General features: G+C 34.3%; 2 protein-coding genes and 1 pseudogene across 2 annotated transcripts; 2 read left to right on the top strand and 1 right to left on the bottom strand.

The window, feature by feature from the left end:
* The first annotated feature begins 2,569 nt into the window (after nt 1–2,569).
* LOC139890502 (uncharacterized) lies at nt 2,570–3,861 on the top strand. Its single transcript, XM_071873377.1, has one exon. It carries the CDS (start codon nt 2,692–2,694, stop codon nt 3,157–3,159), a length of 468 nt encoding a protein of 155 aa, XP_071729478.1. The 5' UTR covers nt 2,570–2,691; the 3' UTR covers nt 3,160–3,861.
* Nucleotides 3,862–5,777: 1,916 nt separating this feature from the next.
* Nucleotides 5,778–12,135, top strand: LOC139894457 (probable lactoylglutathione lyase, chloroplastic; annotated as a pseudogene).
* On the bottom strand, nt 10,416–12,634 carry LOC139894458 (putative aldehyde oxidase Art an 7). Its single transcript, XM_071877768.1, has 3 exons — nt 12,143–12,634; nt 11,700–11,863; nt 10,416–11,604 (listed from the first exon to the last, which is right to left on the bottom strand). Exons 1-3 carry the CDS (start codon nt 12,632–12,634, stop codon nt 10,416–10,418), a joined length of 1,845 nt encoding a protein of 614 aa, XP_071733869.1.
* Nucleotides 12,635–13,805: the final 1,171 nt, after the last annotated feature.

A 13,805-nucleotide genomic window follows, 5' to 3' on the forward strand; every position in this document is an offset into this window, starting at 1 on the left:
ATTTAATATTTATTTTTAATATACTTTTATTTATATATAGATATGTTTTAAATAATAATTATCATAATATCATATTTTTATTTTTATTTCACATAATTACTTTTATTAATATCAACATATAATATTTCAAATTATATTTCTAATTATTATTATATATATATACACACACATATCAAGTTATAATTAATTGTTCGTGAATCATCGGAACTGGTCGAAGGTAAAATGATTTCATGAAACAGTTCAATTTTTTTTATAATTTTTGAGATATAGTTTAACAGACTTTGCTTATCATGTCGAAACCATATAAAGATTAAGTTTAAATTTGGTCGAAAATTTCCGGGTCGTCACATACGTCTACCATTTTTCTAATATTAATCGAAATAATGAAAAAAATATAAACTGTGATCAAGCCAATGACAAGCCTTCATAATTTAAATTGATGGATAACAAGTATTCGGGTCGGCCCGCTTCGCTGGGCTCAAAATCGCTAGTCCAAATAAAAAAACGCAGCAGCATGGGTCGAACCTACGACCTTAAGTTTCCACCCAGCAACCTTACCAACTGATCCACCAATTCAATTTGTTAATTTATGGTTTGTTTAGTATATATCCCTCAAATATCTTGATTTTCAAAGTCAAAATTAGTTTGGCAATTTTGACTGCTAATGTAGCTATTTTTCCAAATGAATATATATACAATAAGGTAATTTATTATTCAATAATGATGGTCGTTGTAGCATTTTGTTAAACTTGGTCGTTTGATTTGAATGAGTTGGATGTCCTTGCGTTATGACGGAAGAACGTTAGTTAAATTCGATCGAGAAAAAGAAGAACAAAAATTAATTAATAGACATAAATTGAAATGGTTAAAAAAATTCAAAGTTTTCAAAAAAAGATCAAATAATAACAATAACAATTATATTAAAGTTAACAACAATCATAATTATAATTGATTTGTAATAAGCGAAAATTTATGTAGTTGATTTCGAATAAGTGAAAAGTTAAACAATAATGATGATGTTTATTTGTAATAAATAAAAAATTATATGGTTGATGATTTGTAATAAGTGAGAAAATAAATATTCACCATTTTTTGTGTTACTATCTGTTTTGTCAAGAAGAATGACTTAAATGTCTCATTAATAAAGTGTAACGTACATCAACAATCGTTACAAACCATTTAATATAACAGAAAAACTATTTATATAATATTTAATTATATAATATATTTATAATAATAAAAATAAAAATGAGTAGTTATAAAAAAATTGAAAACTACGTGGTTCATTTGTAATAAATGAAATTTTTATGGTTAATCTGTAAAAAGTGAAAATTTTGTGGTTAATTTGTAAAAATTAAAAGTTAACTATTCATATAAAAAAGTGAGAAGTTACATGATTACTTTGTAGTAAATGAAAAGTTTTGTGGTTGATTAGTAAAAAATAAAAAGTTTGTAGTTAATTTGTAAAAATTAAAAAGTTCACTATTCATGAAATTTACCTTTTAAAGAAGAGGTATAATATAATGTGGCTCATCGCACATATTATTAATAATATCATTATAATTATTATTATCATTTGGTTTCTTTTCGAGTTTGAGTTTTCGATTCAATTTACGAGCAGACTAATTTCGAGGTGCCAACCTGATTTACAAGCTGTCTGGAGTCACCCATGATGTATTTCAACTCAATTATTATTATTATTATTATTATTATTAGGTATTTATTTAAGAACACAAGTAAAAAATCTATATAAAATTTAAAATAATAATAATAATAATAATAATAATAATAATAATAATAATAATAATAATAATAATAATAATAATAATAATAATAATAATAATAAAAATAATAATAACTAAACCTGATAATTTTAACAAAACATTTGATTACTTATTTTTTTCCCATCGAATATAACAATAAATGGTCTAAATTCATGGCAAAAAAATGTTGTAGTTATTTTTTTATTTTTATTTTTGTTTACATCGGTGTGGGATCACCCAGGGGGAATAAACCACGCATGCGTTCATCTCCTGTAGTTGCATAATCCGTCCTCAACTACTGCCCTAGAGGAAATCCGGACCAATCCGAGGGCATGCCGGTAAAACCCCCCTCCCCACTGCCCCCACACTAAGCAAAAGACGACTTGAGTGGATACTTCAGGTCAAGGATAAAACATTGAGTGCAATGTTGCAGTCCAACGGAGTCGAACTTCTGACCTCTCGCTAAGAGATGCAGACTACTAACAGTTGAGCTGCAATTCAATGTTATTGTAGTTCAATTTTTTAACAATCCATTTAAAATATGGATATGATCAACTAGTTATCATTATGACCAATAAACAAATCGATGCATAAACATATTGACCAAGTTGTATTAATTGAACTACACCATATCACCACACAACATTTTTATAAAACTTATAAGGAAAGTAATAAATATGGAGAAAACTCATTTTGGTTAGAAGAGAAGCAATGCCCTACACTACTTAATCATGAAGTTTTTACAAAAGGTTCAAATGATCCCACTTTTTCAAATATAATATTGCCATTTAGATCTTTTCTACCATTTAATGGTTTTTGAACCCTACCACTACCATGTCAAAAGTCCCAAACTTATCTTTGATGTACCAAATATCCTCCCATGGTCCCAAAAAAACTAGAATTCCCAAAGAGATTTTAGAGAAGCCAAATGCAAAATTGCAATCTTTTGTCGATCGCTAGGTGTTTCAATGGATGTCGAGATCACACTCAAGTTTCAGGGATTGGCACGAGGGTTTGGAACCTTAGTGATAGGCCCGTTGAGTTGCAAATAAGAGTGGGATCCATACTGAAAAAAGTTCATAAGCTCAAGCCTGGCTCGTCTAAAAGGTTGAAAAGCAAGAAGATTTACAAGGCTTATGTTCCTGGTGGTGATGGTGGTAGTGGCATCAAAGGTGGTGGTAGTGGTGGTGGAACGAGAAGTTTTTTGTATTACTATGATGAAACATGTCATCCTTACATATGGATACATGATACTGGTGGTGATTATTCTAGAATGGTAAGACAACAATACATTAGCCTTGAAGATCTACGAGATTGTTGTGAGATTAAAATCTTTAGAGATCATCTAAAAGGCTCGATATCGATTAGAAAGAAGCCTAGGCCCGATCTTTGTTGATTTTCCGTTGTTGCACGCAGGGGCGAATTTTTTTTTGGGGGTGGTCGATTTCGAAATTTTAGTGTAAAAATTTGGATTTTTTTTTTTTATGGGAGTTGATATTTCCAAATTTACTTTTGATAGATCCAACTCAAATTGATGCAATGTTCCTAAAATCCCCTCATATAAATGCTAACATTAAACTTGTCTAAACTATCATTTAAGGATATATTTGTACAATGATGTGGATCTATCAAAAATAGATTTGGAAATATCACTAGCCTTTTTTTATTTTGCCCCAAACACAAAAGCCATTTACCCCAAACCCGAAAGCCATTTGCCCCAAAACCTACATATTTTGCCTAAAAACCTTCAACTTTTGACCACAATTCTCTAAATTTTGCTCCAAAACTTCCAAATTTTGCCCACAAACCTTCACATTTTATCCAAAACCCTCAAAATTTTGCCTAAAAACCTCCAATTTTTGTCCAAAAAATTCCGTATTTTGACCAAAAAAGTTGCTACGGTTTTAAAAAAAAAATTCGCCCCCGGTGAAAAAAATCCTGCTTCCGCCACTGGTTACGCTATATTTTATATTTGGTTGTTTATGTGTTTTATATAACATATAAGTTGTACCTTATATGCAATGATCATTATAGTATTGTACCACGTATTAATAGACCATGAATGTACCCTGTTCAGTAAAGTTTTTTTTTTTTTTTTTTTTTTTTTTTTTTTTTTTTTGTAATACATCATAACACCTTTATGTTATATGTAAAAATTCGTTTTACATATTTTTCGACTTGTTACTAAATAGTTTTAAGCAAGGTATGATTCAGCCATCAACAATCGATTACCAACAAACTAGTCTTTTCGACTAGTCGAACTGAGCCTTGGGCGATGAGGTTCAACTCAATTTTGTTGGAGTTAAGACACCGTGACTTAATCCAAACAAGACCGAGGTTCATGAGAAGCCTATTCATACATTGACTATCTTTATCGATCGTATTGTATTTGTGTTCAGGTATAAAAGTCAATGTCTTGTTTTTTTTTGAAAGACAAACTTCAATTTCACTAAAACAAAAACATTACAAACAGACTATAGACTACTCATGGTCTAAGGACAAACAATACACGAATTACATCAAGAAGAAGAGGATGTTGAGTGAACATCCGATACAAGCTACATTAAGAAAAGAACGACTAGATCAAGTTATACACGATCTTTGTTTTGATAACCACGACAACCAGGGACGGAGCTTGAAATTTAACATTAGGGAGGTCGAAAAAAATTAACCAGAACATGTAGTTTCAAGCTATTCTTAAAAAAAAAAAATGTAGCTTCATATATATAAATAAAGCATCAGTGAAGTCTAAAAATTCATTAAATACAATACTTAACTTGTTAATCTCATAACATTAAAGCCCAAATTGGGTGTAATAGAATATACTAACAAAATTAATGGGCCCAATCTATTAAAGTCCAAATTTTTTAAAGCCTCAAGACAAAAATACAAAATCACGGTTCATTAATCAGGGGGCCAAAGGTAGAATTTTCACAAATAGTCCTCACAAAATACAAAAATTACTGGTAAGTACAAAAGTTTTTGGGGTGGCCGGAACCCCCCCTGCCCCAAGTAACCTCCGTCCTTGACGACAACCAATTTATCGAAACCCTTTGAACCTTTTTGAGATTCACTCGTAAGATTTGACTTGAACTTCATTCAAAGCCATCAGACCATTCCACGATTTATTTTTGAAAAAATTTTTATTCCGATTTCTCCAAATGAGGTACCCACTTGTCCATTCTACCGCTTGCCACACTGATGTTTGGGTATAAAATCCAATGTTGCAAACGATGTCCTTTGCAACGCCCGTTACGATGTTTTGGTGACTAGTCCGACTAGATCCCGTCTCGCCGTCAAATAAGTCGGCCAATGGTCAAAAGTCGGGTCAAAGCCGGTTAAATGCCAAAATTTTGATTAAAATCGATCAAAAATCAATCAAATTGATCAAAATTGACGTAGTTTATTGTTACTATTTTTTTTATATTAACGGTAATAGCAATTATAGGTAGAAAGTGGTCAACGAAGATTTTTTGGTTTTAAAATATGTGTATATCAACGTCAGTCAACATCCGTCTCAACCCCTCTCTTTACACCGTCTCGACATTTAAAGTCTTGACCGTCTCGATTTCATCTCGCGCATTTTTCAACCTTAGACTGGTAATAAAGCAGCGTCACTTTCATCTCGTCAAGTGATGTGGCAGCGTCTGACGCCATCTGATGCCTCCATCGCAGCGTCAGAAAGTGACGGATGAGGGCGTCAGTCGATTATTTGATGGAAGAGAGAGGGAGCGTGAGGCTAGGAGGGGACCAATCAGCTTGAGAGAGAGAATATATTTGTTATTTATTTATTTTTCCATACCCAATTTCCAATCAGATTTTACCACATCACTCTCCAAATATTTGACACAAAAACTTGACATATTGGGTTAACGAGGGTCAAATACAGTCACAGTCAAAAACCCACTTTTTCACCAAAAAGTGCACCATCACTCTCTTAGATAAAAACACAACCTTATGCTAGTTAAAATCACAAATACCCTCACAACCAAACAGTCTGCGAGTAACGATAAATTCTCGCCGTACGTCACTCCTTTTACAACGAATCAATCGATTTCCGAACAAAAACAAATTCCCTCTCATATATATTTACACATGGTTATAATTATAAAAGATTGTAATTTTTTGAGATGGTACGGATATTACCAATGGCGTCAACAATTCGCCCTTCGATTTCACCGTTCGCTGCTACTACTAAGCGGTTTAGCGGTAGCATATCCATGGTTAATTCTCCTTCACGGTTCAGTTCGCGTCAATATAATAATACTGGTAATATTTAATAAACTAGGTTTTTACTATTTGTTCGTCTATATTTGGATAGCTAGGGTTGCTATATCAGGCAGCATATATATATATATATATATATATATATATATATATATATATATATATATATATATATATATATATATATATATATATATATTTGTATACTTATACCTGTGTCGATTTGTGGTTGAGAATATAGGTTTTATTATTTTATGATGATTGAGGATTAAAAATGTATCTACGTAGATATGTTCAGTTAGACTAGTATGGCATTATGCTATTGTATGCGTCTGTGTAAAAACAAGCTGAATATTAAGGCTGTAAGGCTAACTGCACTTGATTTAGAGCTAGAGCGCCTAACCAGTGTTGACCTCCCCATTATAAGACTAAATATCATAATATATTGTTCTTTTTAATTAATACTGACCTACAGATGTAAGCAAAGGTTTTCCCTTATGTCACTTACACTAGGAGAACAGGACATTATGTTATGTGGTCGCATGCATCGTGACCTTCATTTTGTATAGGAACTTATATCTCCCGTTTCAATTTGTTCTCATGAGAGGATCTTTCAACACCTATGGCCATCATATGGTTCTGCCGCATACTCTATTTATGATGTCTTACTTTATGGCTTTGTATATATGTTCATCGGTATCACAGTCCAAACGTTTTGGTCTTAAGGGTTTTAAGTTATTTAGACGAGATGGATGCAGTTAATCAGCTAAAACAATTGTAAGCATGGTCCAACGATGCACTGCTATTACGCAAGAAAATGCCTTTGAGGAGTGGGTAAAAAGTGACAACAGAAGAATGCTTCATGTAGTTTAGCTTGTTGGTGACTTGTACAGAACGATAAAGTAACTATGTTCTTTATTATTTAATGACTATATTTCTTATGTTGAGTTCGTAATTGTTTATTAACATGTATATGTGGACGTGGATTATAACGTGTGCAGGTTCTATACAGAGTGTTTTTATAGTGTGTAAAATTGTAGTGATTGTTAATGTTGCAGCCAAACTCGCAACTATATCTATGAAATCACATGTGTTGTAATACACATTCTTTTTCTTGTAAGTTTATATTCTTCTACTTGAAAAAGGAAAGAGACAAGTGTTAGCGTTGATGATAACATAGGTGATAGTTGTAAATGACATTTTTTATGATATGGACTTTTACAGTGATGCTAAATATGAGGCACATTGGTTAGCAGTGTTGTATTACTCTGAATAACTTGACGAGTACTCGGTTTTTGGAGAGGTCCGATCCGCTTAATCAACTCGGACAAAAAAGGTCAACTCTCGGTCAACGGGGACTATCAGCGATTACTCGGGATTAATCTGTCAACATCTGATAAATAGGTCAACATAGGTCAAAGTCAAACTTAGTCAACATCCAATTAGTCCCGATTACTCCCCAAGTTGACTGATTACTCCATTCAACGTCCCGACCGATTATTCCCCGATTTACCAACCAAAATTATTAAGTCGATTAAAATAATTTTCTGATTTAATCAGTTGTAGCGATTTTTGCAACCTTGTTGGTTAGCTTTAAAGGTCCATGTCAATATAAATTTAATTGATGCTAACTATATGCATTCATGCTGCTAGATTATGGAGTCGACAAATACGATATTGGAACTGCATTTGGTCATTTTGGCATTGCAGTTGATGATGTGAGTGAAATGTATATAATTTGAGTTCTCTAGGTTCTTTAATATATTCTTGCCTCTGCTGTTACTATGTTTCCTAATCAGATAATTATAAGCACTATCTGTTTCCCCAAGTATTAACAAATGATTATTTTGACCTCATGGTGTAGTTATCAGATAATTAGTTCCAGAATAAAAATAAGACACCCTTGTTCGTCTTGAAGTTTATTAAGATTAGAGGTTTTGCAGGTTACGAAGACTGTCGATCTCATAAAGGCTAAAGGGGGCATTGCAACCAGGGAACCTGGTCCAGTCAAAGGTGGAAAGTCAATTATTGCATTTATTGAAGATCCTTATGGTTATAAGTTTGAGGTTATAGAAAGGGGTCCCACTCCAGAACCTCTTTGTCAAGTAATGCTTCGTTAGGAGATCTTGATCGTTCCATTGCTTTTTATGAGAAGGTGAGAAGTTTGCTTGCAGATATGCGTATTTTGTTTATAACTTTCAATCTAGTATTTCTAACATTATCGATGATCTGTGTCTTTTTTTGTGGACTAACTTCATATATTTTCTTTTTATCATTTCTATACTTTAGGCTTTTGGTATGGAGCTACTGCGCAGAAGAGATAACCCTGAATACAAGGTAAACTGACATATGTGTTAGTGTATGTGCTAAGCCGATATAAGAGTCAATTAGGTTTAGCGACATTTAAGTGCATGTCAAATTTTCTGTAAAATACAAATATACATACAAATTTTATTGCTTCTGATTAGAGGTCGATTTTAACCTATTATCTTATGAATTGGTTGATTTGGGTTATTATAAATCTCAAACTGGAGGTTGAAAGTAGTTGGACTGTAGATCTATTTATTCATTAAAATCTAAATGACATCTACGGTTTAATTGTTTGTTTACATTTAAAAAGATGGACAAAGAAATGGTTTTCGGGCTTAGCTAAATCGAACTGGCTCATGGTAAAAGACTAAAAGACGAGTCATGAGATCTGTTCCCATTTTGACCCATTAATTAACCTGCCCATCTTGCTACCTCAATTTCTGACATTGGAGCTCCCAACTTCACAACAGGGGTGTTGGCAGAGTATATTGTTCATTTATTGCTAATAATGTATAATGTCTAGGTTATCCGATGAATATCAGGTTGAATTGTCCATATCCATCAAGTTCTGTACATTCTGATTGACCATTTATTTATTGGCTTCTTATATGAGCATACCAATTATATTTATTTATTCTAATGTGATTAAAAATGGGTTGATTATGCAGTACACCATTGCAATGATGGGTTATGGACCAGAAGATAAAAATGCTGTATTGGAGTTGACTTACAACTATGGGGTCACAGAATACGACAAAGGAAATGCTTATGCTCAGGTCGATAAAGATAGAATTTGTTCTTTTTATGTGATGTATCAGGAATATACTTTCAAATGAGTAAATTGGGTAATAAATAGATAATACTCACTAACAGATAACAATAGGCACAGACGATGTTTATAAAACTGCCGAGGTGGTTAAACTTTTTGGTGGGAAGATTACCAGAGAACCAGGACCCCTACCTGGTATCAGCACCAAAATTACAGCATGTTTGGATCCTAATGGTTGGAAAACAGTAATCTCACACTCATTTATGCAAGATTTACAGCATTTCATACTAATTATTTGGAGTAAGCCTACTAGAAGATGAGTAACTAATTTGTTGGAAATAAAACCATTTTGCGAGAGGTAGTAAACATTTGATAATTTTGACCTGTTGCATCAGTGTAGCCAGTTAGTATAGTGCTTCTGATGCTTCAAATTCATATGAAAGATATATTACCTCCTTATAGATGCATCTAGTTTTGACATTTTATTTTTTTTATCAATATTTTGCAGGTATTTGTTGATAACATTGATTTTATCAAAGAATTAGAATGATGTTGAGGTAGTTCTATAAATTCAGGCCTGAAATTCTGCAATTGTCCCCATGATAGGCTTCTCATCGATTAAAAAAAGCTTGTTAAAGGAGTCGGCACACATTTTTTAGATAATTGAAAGATGGTTGTAACATGTCACAGAGTCACAGATGGAAATCCTAGGAGCATGGCTCATAATGTATAGTACCATTCTGTTTTGTAGCATCATAGAGTTGTGGGAATCACTATATCGTTCGGTTGATCCAAATCTATTGCCATTGTTGTGGGGTGTAAAACTGTAATGAGCACTAGACCCGAACAGTTTCCAACTTTTTTTGACACTTTGAGCTACACAACTAGTCCCCAGTAGTTTTGTTACGAGGAAGTTAATTCGCAGTATCAATATCCAGGAAGCTTGTGATGCATATGAAGGTATATGGATAAAAAGGTAAATCTCTTTTTTACTTGGTTCTAACAGTTAAGATCACGTGATTTGCATGATGTTAGCATTAATTTATTTATTTTTTAGTTGATAACATTTATTCTAAACGTTTAAAATTATTGATATTTTACAGGGTCAAAAGTGGTGTTTGATCATTGATGTACAAGCTCTGTGAAGGACCGCTACTCTAGTATAATATATTTTTGAGGTTGGCCACTACCATTCTCTTTTTCCTATGAACTACAATTTCTATTGTCTATTGAATACTCACTAAGATAGTATGATTAAATGATCTCGTATGGTATCAGTCAGACTAATGCATGTTTGACTTAATTGGTCAAACATAATTCTGTACATCCTAGGGTGAAAAAGTGTCTTAGTCAATGTGAACCCAAATACCTTTCCCGGGAACCCCTCTGACATTCACAAATAGAATATAATATCCAGGAGGAGCAATCTTTCCAGATGGCGGTGCCACAGCGATGATCGAATCTTTATTCCCCGTCTTCAATGTCAAAATCAGCAATCTTTGATTCATCGAGAAACCATGAGTCGTAAATGGAGGATACAACATTGTTACTTTCACATCTTGAGGCATTACTTGGCCCTCATTAAACTTCACTGCAATCTTGAATTCTTTCCCATACTTGAGCATTTTTTCTGAGGCCTCTGGCACGATCACGGGACGAACTTTATCGAGTTCGGGATCAAGATAATGAGGGGAAAATTTCTCCACCCGAAGCTCCGTTGGGTACTCTGCCTTAACTAAGTATTTCGAATGTGGGTTACTTCCCGCTACCAAAATCTTCCCATCTGGTATCAATGCTGCTACTGAATGGTACAATCTGGCAATGTTGGTTGGAGCCAGTTTCTTAAATCTTTGACCCATTGGTTTATTTGGTTGATATAATGTAGGAGTGAAATTCGGGTCAATTGCGTTTTCCCAACCAGCAACACCTTTTTGTGCACCGTTGATCATTAAAAGATCTGCGTTAGGAAGGTGTAAAAGGTCACCCATACATCTCCCTGACGGCATATCTTGTTCTTTGACCCATGTCGAACTGTGATCCGTCAATATCAGTCGGTTACAGTCCTTGAGCGCTGGCATGAAAACCCTCTCTTTAGTATGTTTGCTGTCAACTTTCTCATAAGCTTCCTGCACATTTCCACCGCAAATCACAACCTCTGCTTGTATGTTTTCTGGGGTGACGGTTAACGGGAGGAGGGCCGCCATGCCGGAAGGTGGGTAGTTTCGAGAACCGCCCGGGAGTTTAGGAAATTGGCGGACAACGTTGCCAGTGTGTGGGTGGAAAATGATGCCACGGTCATTGGCAAAGAGGAAAATGTTGCCGTCGGGAATGAGAAACATGAATGGGTAGAGATTGTTTTCGATGTACATTCCGGGTCCCGGTTTTTTAGGTACTGTGGTTTCTTGAAGGAAAGGGAGTTTGAATTTCTTTGGTGTAAATTCGAGTTTATTTGGTGGCACTATTTCGTAGCTGAAGGAGTTGCGGCCACCAGCTACAACCGCACTTCCGTCCTCTAGAACTTGGTTGCTTGAATACCTACAATAGCAAGTACATTTAGGATTGATCCATGCATTTTAGTTTATTATTATTAATTTAAAAAACCATGCAATTTGTAGTACATATATATTTACCATCTTTTATCTGCAAGAACATCTTTCTTCTCCACAAAGTTGGCTTTTGGGTCACTCATTGACAACATTCTGACAGATCTGTAACCGCCTCTAGTACCTCCAGTAGCCACCAAGTCGCCATTCGGCCACAAGTTTCCTGACGAGCACCATGGTTCTCCGTCCATCTGCCACACACGAAGTCATACAAAACATATGTTTTATTATATGATACGAAACTACTCATATTAGGAACTAGCTTTATACGCTAGTTCCTGCACAATTCGCTATATTTCCTTCAATATTTGATAATTAGCTAGTAGCATGAGATCAATCTTATTCCTTTATATATAGTTGGCGCACTACAAAGGTGTTCCGATAAATGGTTGTACATTTTTCGCACTATAGGGTGGTTCTAAATAAACTCATAATGTAAGTATGATGAAAGATTGAAAATGATTACGCACATATATGGTCCGACTTTGTCCAGTTTCAATGTCGTAAGCAATGGCATGCGCAAAGCAATCGGGTTTACCGCCCATCTCAGCGTTTTTTGGGCAGTTTCCTGGCGGGCCAAGTTCTCGGGCAGACGGGCCAAGGGACGTTGTATCAAACCACACCGCCTTGTTATTAGGCATCAACTGAAATTGCATGGCAGCAACACCCACATTCGGGTTGTCGATTGCCCATGAACCTTTGAAATTAGTCTCTATGTCACCTCTGGGCACCGGATTTTCTCCTGCCCTGGGCGTTGCAATGTCTCCTGCACCGGGTGTTGCAATTTCCCCGGCACCGGGCGTTGGAATTTCTCCGGCACCGGGCATTGCAATTGCATGACCTTTTTTGCCACCATGGTCATGCCCCTTACCGGATCTTCTAGGACCAATACCGTGGTTTGGACCAGCGTAAGTAACTGTAAATGCGAGAAATAGAGGGAGGAGGTGGTGGAGGAAAGCCATTTTTTCAACTCAAGGGTAATAATATTATGGCCTTCAATAGACAACATATGGTCCCAAAATCAGGGAAATTCATACAAAAATCGGTTGGTATTAGTTAGATTTTGCGGTTAATGATTGCAAATCTTATTTGATGTGATCTATTTGAAATTATAAGGCGAGATTTTTTGTATTTATATTAGAATGTAAAAGTTGTTTATTTTAGTAAGTCCGAATAAATAGATTATTCTAACAAAACAAAGTTTTTAGTAACTAATTTAATATTTAACTGTTATGTTATTATATATATATATATATATATATATATATATATATATATATATATATATATATATATATATATATATATATATATATATATATATATATATATATATATATATATATTAACGGCAGAATAATCAATATCAAACATTTTGAACTACAGAAATCAAATTACGAAAAATAAAAAAGTATACTATTGAACATTTACATTTATTCTGGAATTACAAAGAACTGAAAACTGAAAGATGGTCCCGGAATGAAAAAGTGGCAATATGTCCATATGTAGTGTCAAAAGCACGACATTTTTACAATAAATGAGTTTCGTTCATATAACCAATGAGAATAACAGTAAACTAGCCAACTACATCACTGGTGAAAATGAAGTGGCAACTTCAACCCACTCACCATCATCCTTATGAGTGGGTCTACTTGTGTTATACTTGTACCTAAGTAGTCAAATGTCTTAAAAGTAGCAACAATGTAGAAGCAATTAGCCAAAAACCATCTATAGTCTTTGATCCAACATTCACCAATGTATATTCGTTTCTACAAATACTTGCATATATGTCCACATTCATGAGCAAATGAATTATTGTTGGAACATTTACTAACAACCTGGGACCTATAACAATTACCAAGAATTCCTCATAGCTTTTTAACTGTACAAGCTGCTTGTGCAGGTCCGCGTCTATCCAGATAATACACATCAGGCACCAAATTGAACTTTATAAACTAGTGTCATTGTGTCGATTTCTAACTAGCAGCTGATTACCTAATAAGGCTCTCCCTAAGAGCAGTCAAAGCATGGCTAGCAATATATATCAGTAACAGCCAACTCTGTAGGTGGTCATAAAAGAATCCGGTGCAACATCAAGACCCACATTACCCTACAAACAGATGCAAGAGATAG

This window comes from Rutidosis leptorrhynchoides, chromosome 2 (genome assembly GCF_046630445.1).
Source record: "Rutidosis leptorrhynchoides isolate AG116_Rl617_1_P2 chromosome 2, CSIRO_AGI_Rlap_v1, whole genome shotgun sequence".
NCBI classification, from domain to species: domain Eukaryota; kingdom Viridiplantae; phylum Streptophyta; class Magnoliopsida; order Asterales; family Asteraceae; genus Rutidosis; species Rutidosis leptorrhynchoides.

Excerpts from the sequence above, each read along its gene's own strand:
- LOC139890502 (XM_071873377.1), top strand. The coding sequence starts at position 2,692 with ATGCAAAATTGCAATCTTTTGTCGATCGCTAGGTGTTTCAATGGATGT.
- LOC139894458 (XM_071877768.1), bottom strand. The coding sequence starts at position 12,634 with ATGGCTTTCCTCCACCACCTCCTCCCTCTATTTCTCGCATTTACAGTT. Across the intron at positions 11,864-12,142 it reads GACAAAGTCGGACCATATAT|ATGGACGGAGAACCATGGTG; the intron begins GTGCGTAATCAT and ends CGTGTGTGGCAG. Across the intron at positions 11,605-11,699 it reads GTTCTTGCAGATAAAAGATG|GTATTCAAGCAACCAAGTTC; the intron begins GTAAATATATAT and ends TTGCTATTGTAG.